The following is a 19,195-nucleotide window of genomic DNA, read 5'->3' as shown; positions in this document are numbered from 1 at the left end:
TACAAGTGCTGTTTATCGCAGTATCATCTCATCAGAAGCATGTACAGATCTTCCTACAGCTGCACCCTCACTAAACACTATGCATTATGCACATCATCCATCATTCATGAGCTGTGAATAGAGAATTAGTCGCTGATTAACAATTGACCATCAGTGAAGTTATTTTCCACATTCTTCAACTCCTAAGAGGGCAAAGAGCACAGTCGGCCGACAAATTAGGATGTAAATAATCTCTATACACAGAAAGCAACTGTCTGAGGTTCTACAGAACAAAGCTCAGTATCTGTTTTCACTGATAAAAGCTATGTTTGTTTAAATAAATCACTTGAAATTATGTCAGTGTCACGACTCGGTGAATAGCTTTCATTTTTGATATTCAGTTACCGTAGTTACTTTAGTACATGTGTTAAATCAGTGTCCACTTGGACACTTGTTGAATCTTCTTGGGCGGGTCATATTTCAATCCAAAATTTAATATTTGAAGTGAATTAAGATTTAATTTTAATAAAGAAATACAAAAAAATACAAAAAATCAGCATAAAAGTCAGTATGGTGTATCTCACATTATGAATGTTTTTCACATTACAATGTTTTGCAGGTAAAATGTGCGCAAATATGAAAACATCCAAATGCAATTATGCAAATATATACACACTACCGTTCAAAGTTTTGGGGTCAGTAAATTAATACTTTTATTTGCAAAAATGCTTTAAATTCATAGTTGCATAAAGCATTAAATTCATAGTAAACTCATAGTTTCTACAGAAGCAGACACACGGCTGATTTCAACATTGATAATAATGTTTCTTAGAATGATTTCTGAAGGTTCATGTGACGCTAAAGACTGGAGTAATTATACTGAAAGTTCAGCTTTTCCATCACAGGAACAAATTACATTTCAAAATATGTTACAATAGAAAACAGTCATTTGAAATTGTAATAATATTCCACAATTTTGCTGTTTTTACAGTATTTTTAATCAAATTAAAGGGATAGTTCACCCAAAAATGAAAATTACCCCACTGCTCCACATGGCTCCAGGGGTTAATAAAGGTCTGAAATGGATTTGTGTTCGAAAAATATCCATATTTAAAACTTTATAAACTAAAATAACTAAATCCTCGAAATTTTTCCGCCATTACTTTTTAAAAATTCTCGTTTTAGACTTCTCCGGTGTTTTGTTTTGCTCTATCTTCAGCGCTTCTGCATTCGTCAATATGCATGTGTCGAGGGTCAAGGGTTGCTCTTTCGCCGTAAATCGATGCGTACTGCGGTCTGCTGGAAGTTGGTTATTTTAGTCTATGAAGTTTTAAATATGGATATTTTTCTTACACAAAAGCCTTACTTCAGAAGGCCTTTATTAACCTCCCGGAGCCATGTGGAGCAGTTGTATGATGGATAGATGCACTGTTATGGACTTTAAAACAGAAACAATCATTCTCTGCCATTATAAAGCTTGGAAGAGCTAGGACAATTTTAATATAACTGATTGTGTTTGTCTGAAAGAAAAATGTCATAAACATCTAGGATGACTTCAGGGTGAGTAAATCATGGGATCATTTTCCTTTTTTGGTTAACTATCCCTATAATGCAGCTTTTTTTTAAATCTTAAAAAAAAAAAAATCTTAAAAAAAAAGATTTAAAAAAAGTTTGCAAAAATGTAACATTGCAAACTTTTAAATGTTGATATAAATATATTAATGTTACTAAACATACAGTATGTTTTATTTTATTTCACTCTAATGGAACAATAATATGCAAGCAGCATGTGATAATTAAATTCATTATTTTTGGATACATCCAATGGTAATATACTTTGTACAATTAATGGTCCATGATAAAGGGGCTTGTGAGAATTTGAACATAATGATAAAACCATGAAGAGAAAATAAATACTAAGAAAAAGAGGAGCTGCTGAACAATTTGTCGCCCCGCTGTAAATTTATGCAAGTAATTGACAGGGTGATGAAATGGAACGAGCGCAAGAGATAAAAAAAGAAAAGGAGACGAACAGAGGGAAATGTACTGCAATATTAGTATTGATTTATGTATTCACGTCTAAACTCCAGTGGTTCACTGACAGCTGTAAGATCGCATGCAAGAAAAAAATTGATAATAGATATTTTAAATCACAAAAACATTAGGAACAACTGAGGAAGACTGAATCACTGTATGGAATATAATGCCCACTAGTGGAAACAGTGTTGAACAACCTGTGTTGGTTTCTTAAAAATAAAGAAAATCTATCTGAAGATACTACTAGATTTACTAATTTACAAATATATACATTTTTGAATGTATGTAAAGAATATTTGTGTGTCTGTATGTACACTATTTGTAAAAAAGGATCTTTTTTTTTTTTTTTTTTTTTGCTTTTTTGAAGAAGTCTCATCCTTACGATAAGGCTATATTTACTTGTAAGAAATGTATTCCTGTGTGTGATGACACTTTATTTGCCTTCAACACTTCATAATTGCGTTCATTAATAAATCATCATCAGCAAACATTATATAATGCTTAACAGATCATATATATATATATATATATATATATATATATATATATATATATATATATATATATATATATATATATATATGTATATGTATGCTAGAAATATGTGATAATGTGCATATCTGCATAAATAACATTATTAACAGATCATTATTTAATACAAACTGAAATGCTTACAAATGTCATTCAACTATTTAATTCATATGACCATGCACTTTTTAAAATCTACAAATTATTTTTAAATAAATTATACAGTGATTAAAAGCTTATTACATTTGTTGTACATATGAATGCTAAATGTCTTTAAACTTCAAATCATATATTGCCTAATGCCCTTTTTTTACATGTACCCATTTTGTGTAATTTAAGCTAAAATTTGTCATTTTAAGCACTTCACACAATGTTAACATATTCATTAACTCATAACAGGGTCTTTATAGGTCACACATTATTTGTTTGTTATAGTGCTACTATTTACATCTTTACGAATCATTTAATAATTATTTGTTCATGTTTTTGATGTGTCAAACTAAAGCTGAAACTATTTATCATTTGTAAATGCTTATAGATGTTTACTATTAATCATGCATTTATGGGCATTGTATTTTTAGGTAACAACTCTTGTGTAAAGGTTAGTTGTCTTTAGCAAGCATTTAACTAAACTCAACAACACATGATTGTAATTAGAGTGTTTTTGTTGCCTCAACACTTATTATACTATATCCTTAAAGGGGATATTCTTAGAATCAGACATCCTCAGTATAAAACAAATATTATTTCAAGAAAATATTTCATTTATCAAAACAATATAATGCAACAGTTTGACCAGTGTTCCGTTTTAAACTGACCCCTGTACACTGTTGACCACTTAACCAAGTCTCAATCTTACCCATACCACCAAACCTGTCCCGAACCTTACCCATATCACACCTCAATACAAGCAAAAGTGTTTTACAATAGAACCCAAGTACATACTTTCTTTTTGAAGCTAGTATTAAGACACCTACATAGTGCACACTCATACAGATCACTCATAGCTACCAAACACCTTTTCCAGTTGTTAATGAAAAAAGTGCATTAGTTAATGCATTAGAAGTTTAATGACATTACAGATTTTCAAGAAGTGCATGATCATATGAATTGAAAATAAGAGCATGTACATTAAATAATGATCTGTTAATCATTATATTTAATAAGGTCATTAGTAAACATTAACAAGCACATTATCTTAAATAATAAATCGTAAGTTACTATAAAGTGTCACCTATTGGAGTAAAAAAAAATGGTGCATCTTGTGTGTGTGTGTGTGTGTGTGTGTGTGTGTGTGTGTGTGTGTGTGTGTGTGTGTGTGTGTGTGTGTGTGTGTGTGTGTGTGTGTGTGTGTGTGTGTGTGTGTGTGTGTGTGTGTGTGTGTGTGTGTGTGTGAGCCTGTTTATGTGGTTTATGAGGAAACAAATTTGTATAACTACATGGGTATTACACTGGTATTACACTATACATGTGGTTTATGAGGACATACCAAATGTCCTCATAATTCAAATGGCCTTAAAAACATACTAAATGATGTTTTTTTGAGAAAGTAAAAATGCAGAATGTTTCCTGTGATGGGTAGGTTTAGGGGCAGGGGCAGTGTACGGGGATAGAAAATACGGTTTGTACAGTATAAAAACCATTACGCCTATGGAGAGTCCCTGTAAACCACATAGACCAACGTGTGTGTGTGTGTGTGTGTGTGTGTGTGTGTGTGTGTGTGTGTGTGTGTGTGTGTGTGTGTGTGTGTGTGTGTGTGTGTGTGTGTGCGTGTGTGTGTGTGTGTGTGTGTATACATAGAAGTCTGTCATGGTCTGTTGATACATGGCATCAAGAGCAGAGGAGAGCTATTAAGAAAGCAACTTTTAGCGAGAGAAGCAGCGTGATTAATTTCTCTCTTCTGCAGAATATTACGAGATTGAAAAGCTTGAAGGATTTAAACAAATTTATACAGCAAGAAGAAAAGAATTATTATTTTTTACATTTCAGCACCCTCTTGTGGTCAAGGGATTAAAAATCTAACTTCCTGTTTAGTAAAAAAACACCAAACTCAGAAACACAATTTGAAAGATGTCCAAATTCAACATAAGATACAAAGACGCAGGGCCACATAAAGTAGTTGTCTTTATACAACTTGTCTACAGAGTTTATGATGAGGAGAGAGGAGTCAGACGTACTTTGTTGGACCGGAGGGAGACGCGTCCTCCACAGCGTGCGCAGAACTTATTTTGGCAATAAGAACAGACGTGGCCGCAGCCATCGGCAAACTTGGTTTTGTGGCAGATCCCACAGGTGGGCGAGTCTCCCTTCTGCTCCGGATTCTTCTGAGCCTCCTCTCCGATCTTCTTCACCTGGTCCTTATACATCTCAAACTGCTGGTGCAACTTCCTGTGGAAAGCAGAAGGGGACATTAAGATGGGGGCCATTTTAGTATTTTCTTGTAATTGTCTTGATTTACATTTGAGGAGGAGAGTCAGGTGTGAAGAGGTGCTCCTGATGTACGAAAAATTTAAAAGGTTTTCCTTTGCGTTTTCCACATACAGACGACAACGAATTTGTCTGAATCATATTCATAAATTTTTATTCAATCTGCTTACACCCAACTGAGGGGTGGTCCTTTATGCTTACTTAAAAAATGAAATAAAAATTAAAAATACATACGAATCAAACAAATTCATGCAGTTCATGAGATTTGCCAAATGCTTTAAGGCACATTTTTACCAGTGTTGTTATTGTTAACTAGAATAAAAATATATTTTTGTTATGTTTATTAAATCTGAAATAAATAAAAAAATAAGATGAAAACACAGAGATGTTCCCTTACACTGTAAAAAAAATTGTGCTGTTTTTTGTTGGTTTAACTTAAAAAAGTAAGTAACCTAGTTGCCTTAAAATTTTGAGTTTATTGAAATTAAAAATTTGAGTTGATACAATGAAGGAAATTAGTTTAATAAATAGAAAACTCAAAATATTTTTGTATCTGAACCACATAAAAAAATGTGATAAATCATGAAAAAAGCACTATTTGGCATGTTTCACTGCATCATCAGAAATAACACACACATTATTACCCAATATGCTTACAAAAACGTTTAATAAAGGTTGTCAAATCTCAAAAAAATTTCATTGTATTAACTCAAAATTTTAATTTCAATGAACTCAAAATTTTAAGGCAACCAGGTAACTTTTTTTCTAAATATTTTTTTACAGTGTAGAAGCTAATGAAAACTAAAATGAAAATCAATTAATAAATGCTATAATTGTATACAATTAATAAATAACACGGATTTGTACCAATTTAATGAAAAGTGTAAATACACTCTTACAGTTTTTTTTGCAAGGTAGTGTCTAAAACCTTAATTGTTTGGCACACATGAGTGTTGTGGTTCTTTGGGGTTAAGAGAGCACTGTGGGTATAAACATTAAAGGGTTAGTTCACCTAAAAATGAAATGAATGTCATTAATGACTCACCCTAATGTCGTTCCACACCCGTAAGAACACAGTTTAACATATTTTATATTTAGTCCAAGATCTTTCTGTTCCTCCATTGAAAATGTATGTAAGGTATACTGTCCCTTTCCAGAAAGGTAATAAAAACATCATTAAAGTAGTCCATATGTGACATCAGTTGGTTAGTTGAAGCATCGAAAATACATTTTGGTCCAAAAATAACAAAAACTACGACTTTATTCAGCATTGTCTTCTCAGCAGTCGCGAATACGGATTGAAAACAAACACGGAAAAGAAGACAATGCTGAATAAAGTCATACTTTTAGTTTTTTCTGGACCAAAATATATTTTCAATGCTTTAAAAAATTCTAACTAACCAACTGATGTCACATATGGACTACTTTGATGATGTTTTTTTTGTGTGTTTTTTTTTTCTGGAAAGGGACAGTATACCGTACATACATTTTCAATGGAGGAACAGAAAACTCTCGGACTAAATATAAAATATCTTAAACTGTGTTCCGAAGATGAACGGAGGTCTTACAGGTGTGGAACGACATTAGGGTGAGTCATTAATGACATCATTTTCATTTTTGGGTGAACTAACCTTTTAAGCTCTTATTCAGTAGTAATTGCATTTATATAATAGGTTCTCAAGCATGGGTTAATTCCCCTATTCTACATTCATCAGTGAAACAAGACAGTAACCATTGACAGGATGCGCATACTTTAATAAGGCTCGTAAGATGATAAGACAGAGTTCCAGCTTGACAAGATTCAAATCTAATGAAGAGAGACTCAATCAATAATTTATCCAGAGAAAACACTTACTCATCACGTGATTATTGATCCAGAGGGTATTTTCCATTGTTTTTAAGTTGCATGGAACAGTGAAGTAGGCTATGTGACAGGGAGGGGTTTTGCTGTACAAACATGCACTACATATCATGATATTCAGTTTGAGCCCTAGAAATCGATAATGTGTCCACACTGAAACTATCTGACATTGTCTCTCCACAAGAGTACATGGATATCCACTATCATCGGTCACGCATGGCTAATGGATTTAACTTGTTGTGTTGTTGACAGACAGTTGGGTAGATTGATCAAACAGTCCATCCAAAAAACAAAACAAAAAAAATACTTGAGTACACACATACTGTTAGCAGGGTTTTATCTGTTTGTGCACATGGTAACTTTCACATGATTTAAAGGGTTAGTTCACCCAAAAAGGAAAATTCTGTCATCATTTACCTATCCTCAAGTTGTTCCAAACTTGTATGAGTTTCTTTGTATCACAAAGGTGGATATTTGATGGAAGAATGTTTGTAGCCAAGCTGCCCCCACATTGACTACCATAGTATTAAATAATGAATTTATTATTATTATTATTATTATTATTATTATTATTATTATTATTATTATTATTATTATTATTATTATTATTGTTATTATTATTATTATTATTATTATAATTGTAGTCGATGGGGAGCAGGATCTACTTGGTTGCTGTCTTGCAAATATCTCCCTTTTGTGCACAGCAGAACAAAGAAATGTATACAGGTTCGAAACAACGTGATGGTTAGTAAATTACAGATTTTTCATTTTTGCGTGAACCATCCATTTAGGAACACCGAGCATTTCTTTAGTAGCATAGTGACAAACTATTCACTAAAGGGGGTCAAACTCACTACTAGACCATCATACCAGTTCTGCTTGGCCCATTTGGAATAAAGGGATAGTTTACTTTGAAATTAAATTTTGATATGTTTTAGCTTACCTCATGGGCATCCGAGATGTAGGAATATTTGTTTCCCCAGCAGTTTCAATTTTGATAATTTTAGGACAAATCGTTCTTGTCTGTGCCTCACATAATGCAGGTCTATGGTCACCACCTCAAAGAGCATACATAGAAACGTAGAAAAGCATACATAGAAAACGAACTACACCACAGGAAACACGCATGCGCGCCCTCGGATCAGTCGGACGTAGTGGTGTACAAGAGATAAAAACAATATAAATGCTGTTCATTTTCTCACATAAACCGCTCGTTTCGTGTCTTAGCCCATCATTGTGTACTTATGATGGAGGATTGTTTAATTTGGACTTCTCTGTGTATGCTCTTTGAGGTGGTGACCATAGACCTGCATTATGTGAGGCACAGACAAGAACGGTTTGACCTAAAATGATCAAAATTGAAACTACTGGGGAAAGAAATCCTCCTACATCTCGGATGCCCATGAGGTAAGCTAAAACATATCAAAATTTAATTTTAAATGTAATGTTGTGTTCCAGTCATTTTGACACAAAGAAATTCCTGAAATTCTAGTTAAGACCCAGAGAGGATTTTCTTTTTCCCAAAAAAGCTAGTTAATGTTATAAAAATGTACTGACTTTAAAAAAAAATTGCTAATAAATCTCTCAAGCTATGCCTTTTCCAAACATTGGATTCAATCTTTTTATCAACATTTATCAGCGTTTTCTTTAAATCAGCACAGGTTTTGTATTTGGAACTGATTGATCGAAGGCCTCATTGATCTGAGTGATTGATCTCATAAAAAAAAAGTTTAGTGAAGCTTATTCATTCACCAAAAAAAAAAAAAAAAAAATAATAAGTGAAAATGAAGTGAATAATGGTGAACCAGCGACAGGGTCATGGGTGGCCAAAGCTCAATGATGCACGTAGGGAGCGAAGGCTGGCCCGTGTAGTCTGATCAAACAGACAAGCTACTGTAGCTCAAATTGTTCAAGAAGTTAAAGGGTTAGTTCACCCAAAAATGAAAATTATGTAATTATTTACTCACCCTCATGTCGTTGGACACCCGTAAAACCTTCATTTATCTTCGGAACACAAATGAAGATATTTTTGTTGAAAGCTGATGGCTAAGAAAGGCTTCAGATAGGCCTCCATTGGCATTCAGTATATTTCCACTGACCCACTCACAAGATCCATAACGGCACTAAAGTCATTAAAAATAGTCATTATTAAAGATTGTTTTTTCATTGCGCACAAAATCTATTCTCGTTGCTTGCTAAAATTATTGTACAGCCACTGCAGTGAGATGGACTTTGTAACGCCATCTTTAGTGCCTTTATGGGTCTTATGAGTGGGTCAGTGGAAATATACTGACTACCAATGGAGGCCTATCTGAAGCGTTTCTCAGCCATCAGCTTTCAACAAAAATATCTTCATTTGTGTTCCGAAGATGAAAGAAGGTCTTACGAGTGTCCAAAAACATGAGGGTGAGTAATTAATGAAATTATTTTCATTTTTGGTTGAACTAACCCTTTAATGCTGGTTTTGATTAGAAAGGTGTCAGAATATACAGTGCATCACACACAGTTTGTTGCATATGCATAGCAGCAGAACAGTCAGGGTGCCCATGCTGACCCCTGTCCACCGCCGAAAGCGCCAACAGTGGGCATGTGAGCATCCGAACTGGCCCATGTAGCAATAGAAGAAAGTAGCCTGGTCTGATGAAACACGTTTTCTTTTATATCGCGTGGATGGCTGGGTGCGTGTGCGTCGCTTACCTGGGGAACACATGGCACCACGATGCACTATGGGAAGAAGGGAAGCCAGCGGAGGCAGTGGATGCTTTGGGCAATGTTCTGCTGGGAAATCTTGGGTCCTTCCATCCATGTGGATGTTACTTTGACATGTCCTACCTAAGCCTAGTTGAAGACCATGTACATCCTGGTATACTTCATGGAAACTTCATTCCCTGGTGGCCATGGCCTCTTTCAGCAGGATAATGCGCCCTGCCACAGAGCAAAAATGGTTCAGGAATGGTTTGAGGAGCAAAATAACGAATTTGAGGTGTTGATTTTGTTGATCTGTGGGATGTTCTGAATAAAAAAGTCCCATCCATGGAGGCTCAACCTCACAACTTAAAGGATTTGCTGCTAACATCTTAGTGTCGGATACCACAGCACACACTCAGGGGTCTAGTGGAGTCCATACCTCAACGGGTCAGGGCTGTTCTGGCATCAAAAGGGGGACCAAAACAATATTAGGAAGGTGGTAATAATGTTATGCCTGATTGGTGTAAATTGGTACAAAAGACGAAGAAGAAAAAACAAGCTAACAAAAAAATTGAATCCAATATTTGGTGATAATATAGTATAATAAGTGATTTAAAAGCAGAGATTTTAAAGGATGTTTTGCACAGCACAAGGGAACTAGCTACTTTTAGTGGCATGAATTGAAGCCCCTGCACTGTACTTACGGCTTTGGCTCCTCCTCACTGGGGGACTTTGACTGGGGCTGAAGAACATTACTAACCAGCTCAGTGATTCCACTGAAAGGGTTCCACCTGTTCAGACAAGCATAGCAACATCAAGTGGCAAAACCAAGGGATATGTTCCCGCTGACTTGCATTTTGTGAGACTGGTCGCCATCATTTTGCCAAGAAAGACATGTTCCTGGATCAACATCTTTTGTTGATCCGGGAACAACATTCCGGTCTAAAAATATAGTCCTAACCCTATCCCTGCCTCTAAAGCTAACACTATCCGTAACCTGAACCTAAAATCCTATCCTTCAAATCTGATTGTTTGATTAGAATTTTGTTCCAGGCTCAAACAAGGATGTTTTACTTGGTGAAATCACGTTCACCTTGTGGGTGTACACCAAGGACTCCCAAAACATCTTATTAAATGGTGCTTTAATTGCAAATGTTTTTGTAATAAGTTGAATCTTCTAGCTGTTTAAAGAAATAGTTCACTCAGTAATGAAAAATCATAATTTATACTCACCTTCATGTCAATGCAAACCTGAGCACAAATGGAGATGCAGACATTTTACGCTGCTATTTATTGGCTTAGATATTCTTTCTAATATCTCCTTATGTGTTCCATAGAAGAAAGTCAAACAGGTTTAGAGTGACAAGATGGTGAGTAAATAATGGCAGAGTTTCATTTTTGGATGGACTATCCCTTTAAAAACCAGTAATACCTCAGGATTTGTAAATGATCATCCAACAACAGTTAGGCCACAAATCTGTCATGTGAGAATGTTATATTCTCATAATATTGGCAAATTGTACACTCAGTGTACAAAAGAATTGTGAAAATTAGAAAATTTCACTAGTCATTAAAGGGTTAGTTCACCCAAAAATTAAATTTGTCATTATTGACTCACCCTAATGTCGTTCCAGACCTCCGTTCATCTTCAGAACACAGTTTAAGATATTTTATATTTAGTCCGACAGCGTATCTAAGTGTATGCACACACTATACTGGCCATGTCCAGAAAGGGAATAAAAACTTCATCAAAGTAGTCCATATATGACATCCGTTAGTTAATTAGAATCTCTCGAGAATCGAAAATACATTTTGGTCCAAAAATAACAAAAACTCTGACTTTATTCAGAGAAAAAAACTTCTCTAAACTCTTCTCTAAAAAAACTAACTTTTTATAAAAAAAACTTTATTCAGCATTGTCTTCTCTTCCCTGTTTGTTTTCAAACCTCAAATAAAGATTCAAATGGTTATGAATCAGCGTATTGATTCATGATTCTGATTGCCAATGTCACGTAATTTCAGCAGTTTGGCAGTTTGACACGCGATCCAAATCAAGAATCAATACGCTGATTCATGCCCGCTTGAATCTTTATTTGAGGATTGAAAACAAACGCATAAGAGAAGGCAATGCTGAATAAATGCTGTTATTTTTGGACCAAAATGTATTTTCGATGCTTCAAGAGATTCTAATTAACTAACTGATGTCACATATGGGGCCCTATCTTGCACCCAGCGCAATTGACTTTGTACACCGACGCATGTATCATTCCTATTTTGCACCCTCGCAAAGCGCGCTTTTCCCTCCACAGAAGCACGTCGCTAAACTAGTGAATGAACTTGCGATCCCTGGGCGGTTCAGCGCAAAAAAGGAGGCGTGTTCCGGCGCAAACAATCCCTGGTGCTATTTTGCTGTTCCATTAAACAATTGCGCCACTGGTTGCGCGTTGTTCATTATGCTATTTTAAGGGCGCATGCTTGACCATAATGTATAGCGTGCACAAAGCGCATACACTTTGCTCATGTAATCTACACAGATGCAACATAACACATGAGATGACGGAAATCATTGTGGTGTGCCACGAAGATGTGAAAAAAATAGGCATAAATCTAGCTTACAAATTATTCAGGCTAATTGTAGTAATTAAGGATCAGACTTGCCCAATAGTGGCAAGACATATATGTATATAAGGACATCTGACAAATTGGTTTGTCCGTCAAAAACCAGGGGAAAAAATCGACTGAAAAACTGAAAAAACTGTTTAACTGATGCCTGTTTAATCAACGCTATTTTGGGTGGGTTTCTCCCATCCCAATACAACACAACTTCTCTGTATTTCACTGCTCTTACAAGAACATCAGTCTCCTCGGCTGTGAACCGCTCCTGGCGTGCGCCTGGTAAATACGCCATAATAATAGCAATCCATAATGGAACTTGCGCACCTGCTTTTAAAGGGAATGTTGGATGACGCTCTGATTGGTTTATTCACGTTACGCCCAAACCACACCTATGAATAATGAAGCTACTTCAGACCAACCCATTTTTAGATTATCCCGCCGGGAAAATAGCAACAGCCCGAGACCCGCCCACAAAGTTACTTGCACTTCGCGCTTTGACACTTGCGTTTCAGATCTTTAAAATAGGGCCCATGGACTACTTTGATGATGTTTTTATTTCCTTTCTGGACATGGCCAGTATAGTGTGCCTACACTTAGATACGCTCTCGGACTAAATATAAAATATCTTAAACTGTGTTCTGAAGATGAACGGAGGTCTTGCGGGTGTGGAACGATATTAGGGTGAGTCATTAATGACATACATTTCATTTTTTAGGTGAACTAACCCTTTAAGTCCTTTGGGGTCAATGATATTTATTAATATTTTATTCAGCAGGAATGCATTACATTGACAGTAAATACATTCTAATTTAAATAATTGCTGTTTTTTTAAACTTTATGTTCTTTAAAGAATCCTGAAAAAAAAAAATCATGGTTTCCACAAAAATATTAAGCAACACAGCTGTTTTTAATATTGCTAATAATAATTTATGTAAAACATAAATGTTTCTTTAGCAGCAAATCAGCATTTTAGAATTTCTGAATGATCAATGGAAAATGAAGACATTATTACATTTTAAAATATATTCAAATAGAAAACACTTTTTCTAAATTGTAAGAATACATGACAATATTGCGGTTTTTAACACATTTTTGATCAAATAAATGAAGCTTTGGTAAACATAAAAGACTTTTCAAACCCATTAAAAAATCTTACTGACCCCCATTTTTTTTACAGTGGTGCATATAGTGAAATTTAAGAGTCATTACACTGTAAAAATTAAAATATTATAATGCACTGTAAAAACTATTTGCTAATGGTGTAAGGCATAAAATAACTTTCTTAAAGATATAGGGCCAGATTTACATAATAGGGCTAAATTAACATTAGAGCGTAATTCCAAAAAAGCGATGTCGTTCCACACCTGTAAGACCTTCGGAACACAGTTTAAGATATTTTATATTTAGTCCTACAGCGTATCTACACTATACTGTCCATGTCCAGAAAGGGAATAAAAACATCATCAAAGTAGTCCATATGTGACATCAGTTAGTTAATTAGAATCTCATGAAGCATCAGAAATACATTTTGATCCAAAAATAACAAAAACTACGACTTTATTCAGCATTGTCTTCTCTTCCTGGTTTGTTTTCGTCAAATAAAGATTCAAACGGTTATGTATCAGTGTATTGATTCATGATACGGATCGCCAATGTCACGTGATTTTAGCAGTTTGGCAGGCTGCGTCCGAAAACCTAGGCTGCTGACTCGTTGCCTCGGTGCCTCATCAGACAATGACTTGTAAGGAAGCGTTTGTGCATGAAGGCATCTCATGAAACTAATTTCAGACAGACTTCTAAGGCAGTGTAACAGTTTAATAATCTACAGCAAAATAGAGAGAGCTTTGGTGAGAACTAAACACATATTCAATTACTACAGTAGTGATTTCTCGCTAGAAATGACATCAAAAGTGTAATATGTTGGTAAAAATGGTACAAACGCAACTTCTGGACGCCATCTTTTCCCCCCAGCTCAACTGAACCATGAATGGAAAGCACAGGATTGTGGGATATCAAAGGCAGCGAAGGACACATGTACACTGCCTTCAAAAATCGATCAGATGAAGGTCTCTCAGGAGGCAGGAAGTGAAGCAAACATTAGATTCGGACGCAGCTTGATGCCTTCCTGCCTTCAAATGTGTCCTCCGAGGGCAGCATTTTCCAGGTTTCAGACGCAGTTTTACACGTGATCCGAATCATGAATCAATACACTGATTCACAAACGCGGAAGAGAAGACAATGCTGAATAAAGTAATAGTTTTTGTTATTTTTGGACCAAAATGTATTTTCGATGCATCGAGAGATTCTAAATATCTAACTGATGTCACATATGGACTACTTTGATGATGTTTTTATTACCTTTCTAGATATGGACAGTATAGTGTGCACACACTTTCATGAAGGAAGAGAAAACCTCATGGACTAAATATAAAATATCTTAAACTGTGTTCTGAAGATGAACGGAGGTCTTACGGGTCTGGAACAACATTGGGGTGAGTCATTAATGACATAAATTACATTTTTGGTTGAACTAACCCTTTAAGACATGCTTTTTTTTGTGCCGCAAATAATGTCGCAAATATCAACCCAATCTCATGGCAATTTATACGTATTTTACGAGGTGGTTAATTCGTACAAATTCGTGTGACCTCACTCGTATGAATTTGTAATATTTTTTCTATATTATATGGATTTGACGAGTTGGTCAATTTGTATGATTTCGCATGAATTACCTACCCCAGACCCCGTCCCTAAAACATGCCTATCACTGCAGTATAGACAAATCGTATGAATTTATGTTCTAGTTCATACGAATTCGAGTATACGAGTCCACCGCGTACAAATAGACATACGAGGACATACAAATGGACATACGAGGTGGACATACGAGTTCACCTTGTACAAATACGTACAAATAGGTTGTGAGACTGTTGCAAATACCAGTCAACTGACAAGTGCAAACTTTGGTAAATCACCTTGCATGATTCATTTAAATACTCTCGTCTTTGCATCTGAAAGGGAGGCTCCCACAAATATGCAATAAGGTCAGCCACAAAAATAACCCTGTCCACGCCTTTTCAACTCTAATTTTCAGATGCGTGTTTTTAGTCAATCCTGACAGTATTTTATTTATTTTTTAACGGCAAAAGGGGGTTTGCGCTGGCACAAGCTGTTAGTAAATCTGGCCCACAGTCTCTTAAAACAAGTTTCAGCTTTAGGCTACTTCTCAAGTAAACTAATCTTGTTTGAAGGATGTTTTTTTTTAAATGAATACAAGAGTATAATGCAATAGATCTGTGATCAGAGAAACAACAGCATTAAGGGTGGAGAAAGAAGCCACAATACGAAAGCAGGTGAGTTTGAATCACAGGAGGACAGTCAGTTCTGCATACGGGAGCACTGTGGAGGAGCAACTGACCAATTACATGTACATATGGCTCACTACAGCAACACAAATTTGCTATTAAAGGTACAACCCGCAGGTTAGTAGGATGAGAAAGCACGAACAGCTTCAGTAAATCAAAGTATTGTATTAAGATATATAAAATACATCCAAAAGGGAAAGAGGCCCTACAAGGACTAGTACTGCGTTTTCAACTACAGAACATCTTAAAGCCAAATAACTGATCACAGGTCAGCTCTGAGGGATGTATCGGACAGCAAAGGGTGAAAAAAGCTCAAAGTACGCTGAAAGAATTTGCTTGTACTCACTGAGCTGGTTGAGGCTTTGTGTCTTCTTTAGGAGGTTCCCTAAAACGATATGTTCAACAGCTCATCACACACACACAGGGCAAAACATAAGACAAAATCAAACACCGACAAACGATAAACAAATTAAATCATGGCATAATGAAGTCAGAAAATTAATAATAGTATTAGGGCTGCCAATATAATGCGGCAAATATTATTAATAATAATATTAAATAATATTATCATTAGATTTCCTGCTATTAATGCTATTTAATTATATATTTAGCATGATTTGGTAGACCTTTAAGAATTATGAATTTGCTAAGTATTTTATTGAAGCTTGTTTCTGTCAGAATAAAACTTAAAGGTGCACTATGTAGTATTTTTTGCAGTAAAAAATAAAAAACCCACCAGGCCAGTGTTATATATTTTGTTCAGTTGAGTACTTACAATATCCCAAATGTTTCCAACTATTTATAAATTGTGAGAAAATTGCTATTTTAACTAAGAACCGGGACGTTTCAGCATAGCGTTTGAGGGAGTCTCCTGTCAATCGCGTCATATCTGCGTTACCCTCGGTTTTATTCTGCAGAAACACTTTTCTCTTAGCGGTGTGAACATGTCACAGCAGCGCCAAGCGAACACACAGAGTAACGTCATAACATCATTTTAAACACACTTAAATGTATCTAATATGATAAACAGAGCTGCTTAACCTCATAATCATGACCGGAAAAAGCAGAAGTGCACGCGCCCGGCGACTGTGTCCCATTCCATCATAATAAAAGTCCAGGTGCTCGCAAGCCGTGTGTTTGTATAACAATCGCTCCAGCAGCTGTGCTCAGCTCCACAACACTCGGTCCTGCTCTGCTTTACATTACAGTAACGTTAATAACCGCATCCATGAACATGATTTCTGCCCGAGTCCTATTTTCCACCGGCTGTGAGGTGAAGACCACGTCCCAAGATTCTGCGCTCACACTTTGCGTCACCAAACTACGCCTTCGATTAGAATAGGCGCACTCCAGTGGACGGAAAGTTGCATAGTGCACCTTTAAATAAGCTGACTGCAACTTTTGTTCCCGCATTTTTTTTCTTTTTAGCTCACTATTTGGAATCTTTTTCTCAGAGTTGGTAGTTTATATCTCACAATTCTGACAATTTTTTGCAACTGTGAGATATAAACTCGCAGTTCCCTCTTTTTTCACAAATTGTAAGATATAAACTCACAATTGCAAGTTAAAATATAAACATTATTTTCTCTTAATTTGTATAATATATGCAAATGTGAGTTTACAGTCGTTAAAAGCTTGTGTTGATGTAGGTGCTCCTGTCTAAATACTCCTGTGAAACATATTGAGATAAAGAGATATAATTCCATGTTCTATAGTCACCCTGGTGTGCTAAAGCTTGTAAATATGACGGAAAAAAATAGTACCAATAATTGTGGCCAATTGTGCAAAAAGATGCAATTCAGACTTCATAACTCACTACTGGAAGTTTATATCTCACAATTGTGAGCAATAAAGTCACAAGTGTGATGTTTATACCTTTATTTCCCGCAGTTGTGCTTTCTGCAAAGTCTGCATTGTAAGAAAAAGTCTCAATTACCTTTTTAAAATTGTTATCCTGTGGCAGAAACAAGCTTCTATAGTATTTAATCGATCAAAATTTGAAGTTTGACATGTAGGCTGGACATGGTTGTGCAGGAGATTTCACACAAGAGGACTGTAGTGAAAATAATCCTAAATCCACTGCAGATGACGATTTTTGCCATCAAGACAGACTCTTATTAGTATAAACTTTATTTTACAATGGAAATATTTGTGTTAATATATTGTGATACAAAATTAATTAAATTCAGCATTTGAGATAAGATTTTAAATAATAAAAGAAAATGATGAGATCAATAAAGAATGGCAGCCCCAATAAATAGGTATATGGTTTTAAAAATAAACATGAGTCATGGGTGTTAAACAGACACACATTCATAAACCATGAACATAAAATCATGTAAACAACATTTAAACAAAAAGAGAAATAATGAGAGAAATATAACTGTTTTACCTTATATGTGTCTTTTGGTCTCGTAATATTAAATTAATCTAAAGACCTTTTTTGCAAAATCCCACAAATGATGATTTGTAGCTACAACCTTGCTGTACAATTAAGACATTGTTCATTTGAGAACTTTTATATAACATTTTAACTTCAGATACACAGATCACATCCACAATGCTGGGGCATATATACTACTATTCTATTCTCACTATTTCTGCAGCATAAACTGTGCATACTCTACACATTTTTATGCTCAATGTGCAGCATACAACCAGGACGCACTGCATGGGACACCATATCTAACAATGCAATGTGCTCGACTTGGCCTTCTTTCCCTTTCAGTCGGTCACATTCGATGTACGTCGGACTTAGACCGACGAATGGGGATCACTTCTGGAAGCCCCTATCAGCTTTGAGATTTAGAAAACTGGCCAATGAACATTGGCGTGCGTGCTTTGCATATCGCACCCCGCCCCGCTGCGCGGGTATAAAGCGAAAGCGATCATCACGCACCATTGTCATTCACTTCGGAGCCGAACGGCGTTGATGAAGCATCTGACTGCCTGCTATCTAGCAAGAGAGCAGAGGTGGACAGTAACTAAGTACATTTACTTGAGTACTGTACTTAAGTACACTTTTTGAGTATCTGTACTTTACTGGAGTATTATTTTTTCTGGAAACTTGTGACTTTTACTTCACTACATTTGAAAGACAAATATCGTACTTTTTACTCCACTACATTTCTATCTAGGTCAAAAGTAGTTTCTGTTGCACAGACTACGCCCTATGGGCGACGAAAACCGCCGCCCGTACTATTGGCCAGGCGATGTCCACTTTGGGGGTCCAGGAGCGGCATCTCTGGCTCAACCTGGCCGAAATGAGGGAGACAGATAAGTCCCGGTTCCTGGACTCCCCTATTTTGTCGGCTGGGTTGTTCGGCAATGCGGTCGAGAGCTTTGCCCAGCAGTTCTTGGCCGCCCAGAAGCAGACGGAGGCCATCCGGCACATCCGGCCATCCGGCGGTCCGCTGCTGCCTCCACCCCGCCGCCGGCGGCAACACCTCCGCCTGCTCGTCGCCGAGGGAGTCCGCTCGCCGCCACCCCTGCTCCCGCCGCCCAGCAGCAGCCTCCACCCGGGCATAGACATGGAGCCGGCCGCGGGAAGGACGTCCAGCCCGCTCAGGCCACTGCCAAGCCAAGTGGCAAGCGTCGTCGTAAGAGACCCTGAGACGGGCCACCCAGAGATGGAGGATCCTGCTCGACAGGAAGTGGCAGCAGCACCACTTCCTCCCCTCGGAGGAGGGCAGGG

General features: G+C 36.5%; 1 protein-coding gene across 8 annotated transcripts in view; it reads right to left on the bottom strand.

Annotated features, from left to right (window-relative positions):
* Positions 1-19,195, bottom strand: part of rims2b (regulating synaptic membrane exocytosis 2b) — a 241,805-nt gene that overhangs the window by 194,724 nt on the left and 27,886 nt on the right. For all 8 annotated transcript variants that reach the window (XM_067426681.1, XM_067426679.1, XM_067426682.1 and 5 more), the window contains exon 3: positions 4,722-4,932. In XM_067426681.1, coding sequence (XP_067282782.1) covers positions 4,722-4,932 — 211 coding nt within the window. The remainder of the gene's footprint in view (positions 1-4,721; positions 4,933-19,195) is intronic.

Source organism: Pseudorasbora parva, chromosome 19 (assembly GCF_024679245.1).
Source record: "Pseudorasbora parva isolate DD20220531a chromosome 19, ASM2467924v1, whole genome shotgun sequence".
Taxonomy (NCBI): Eukaryota; Metazoa; Chordata; class Actinopteri; order Cypriniformes; family Gobionidae; genus Pseudorasbora; species Pseudorasbora parva.
Note: the sequence above shows the minus strand (reverse complement) of the source record. Positions and strands in the feature narration are given on the sequence as shown.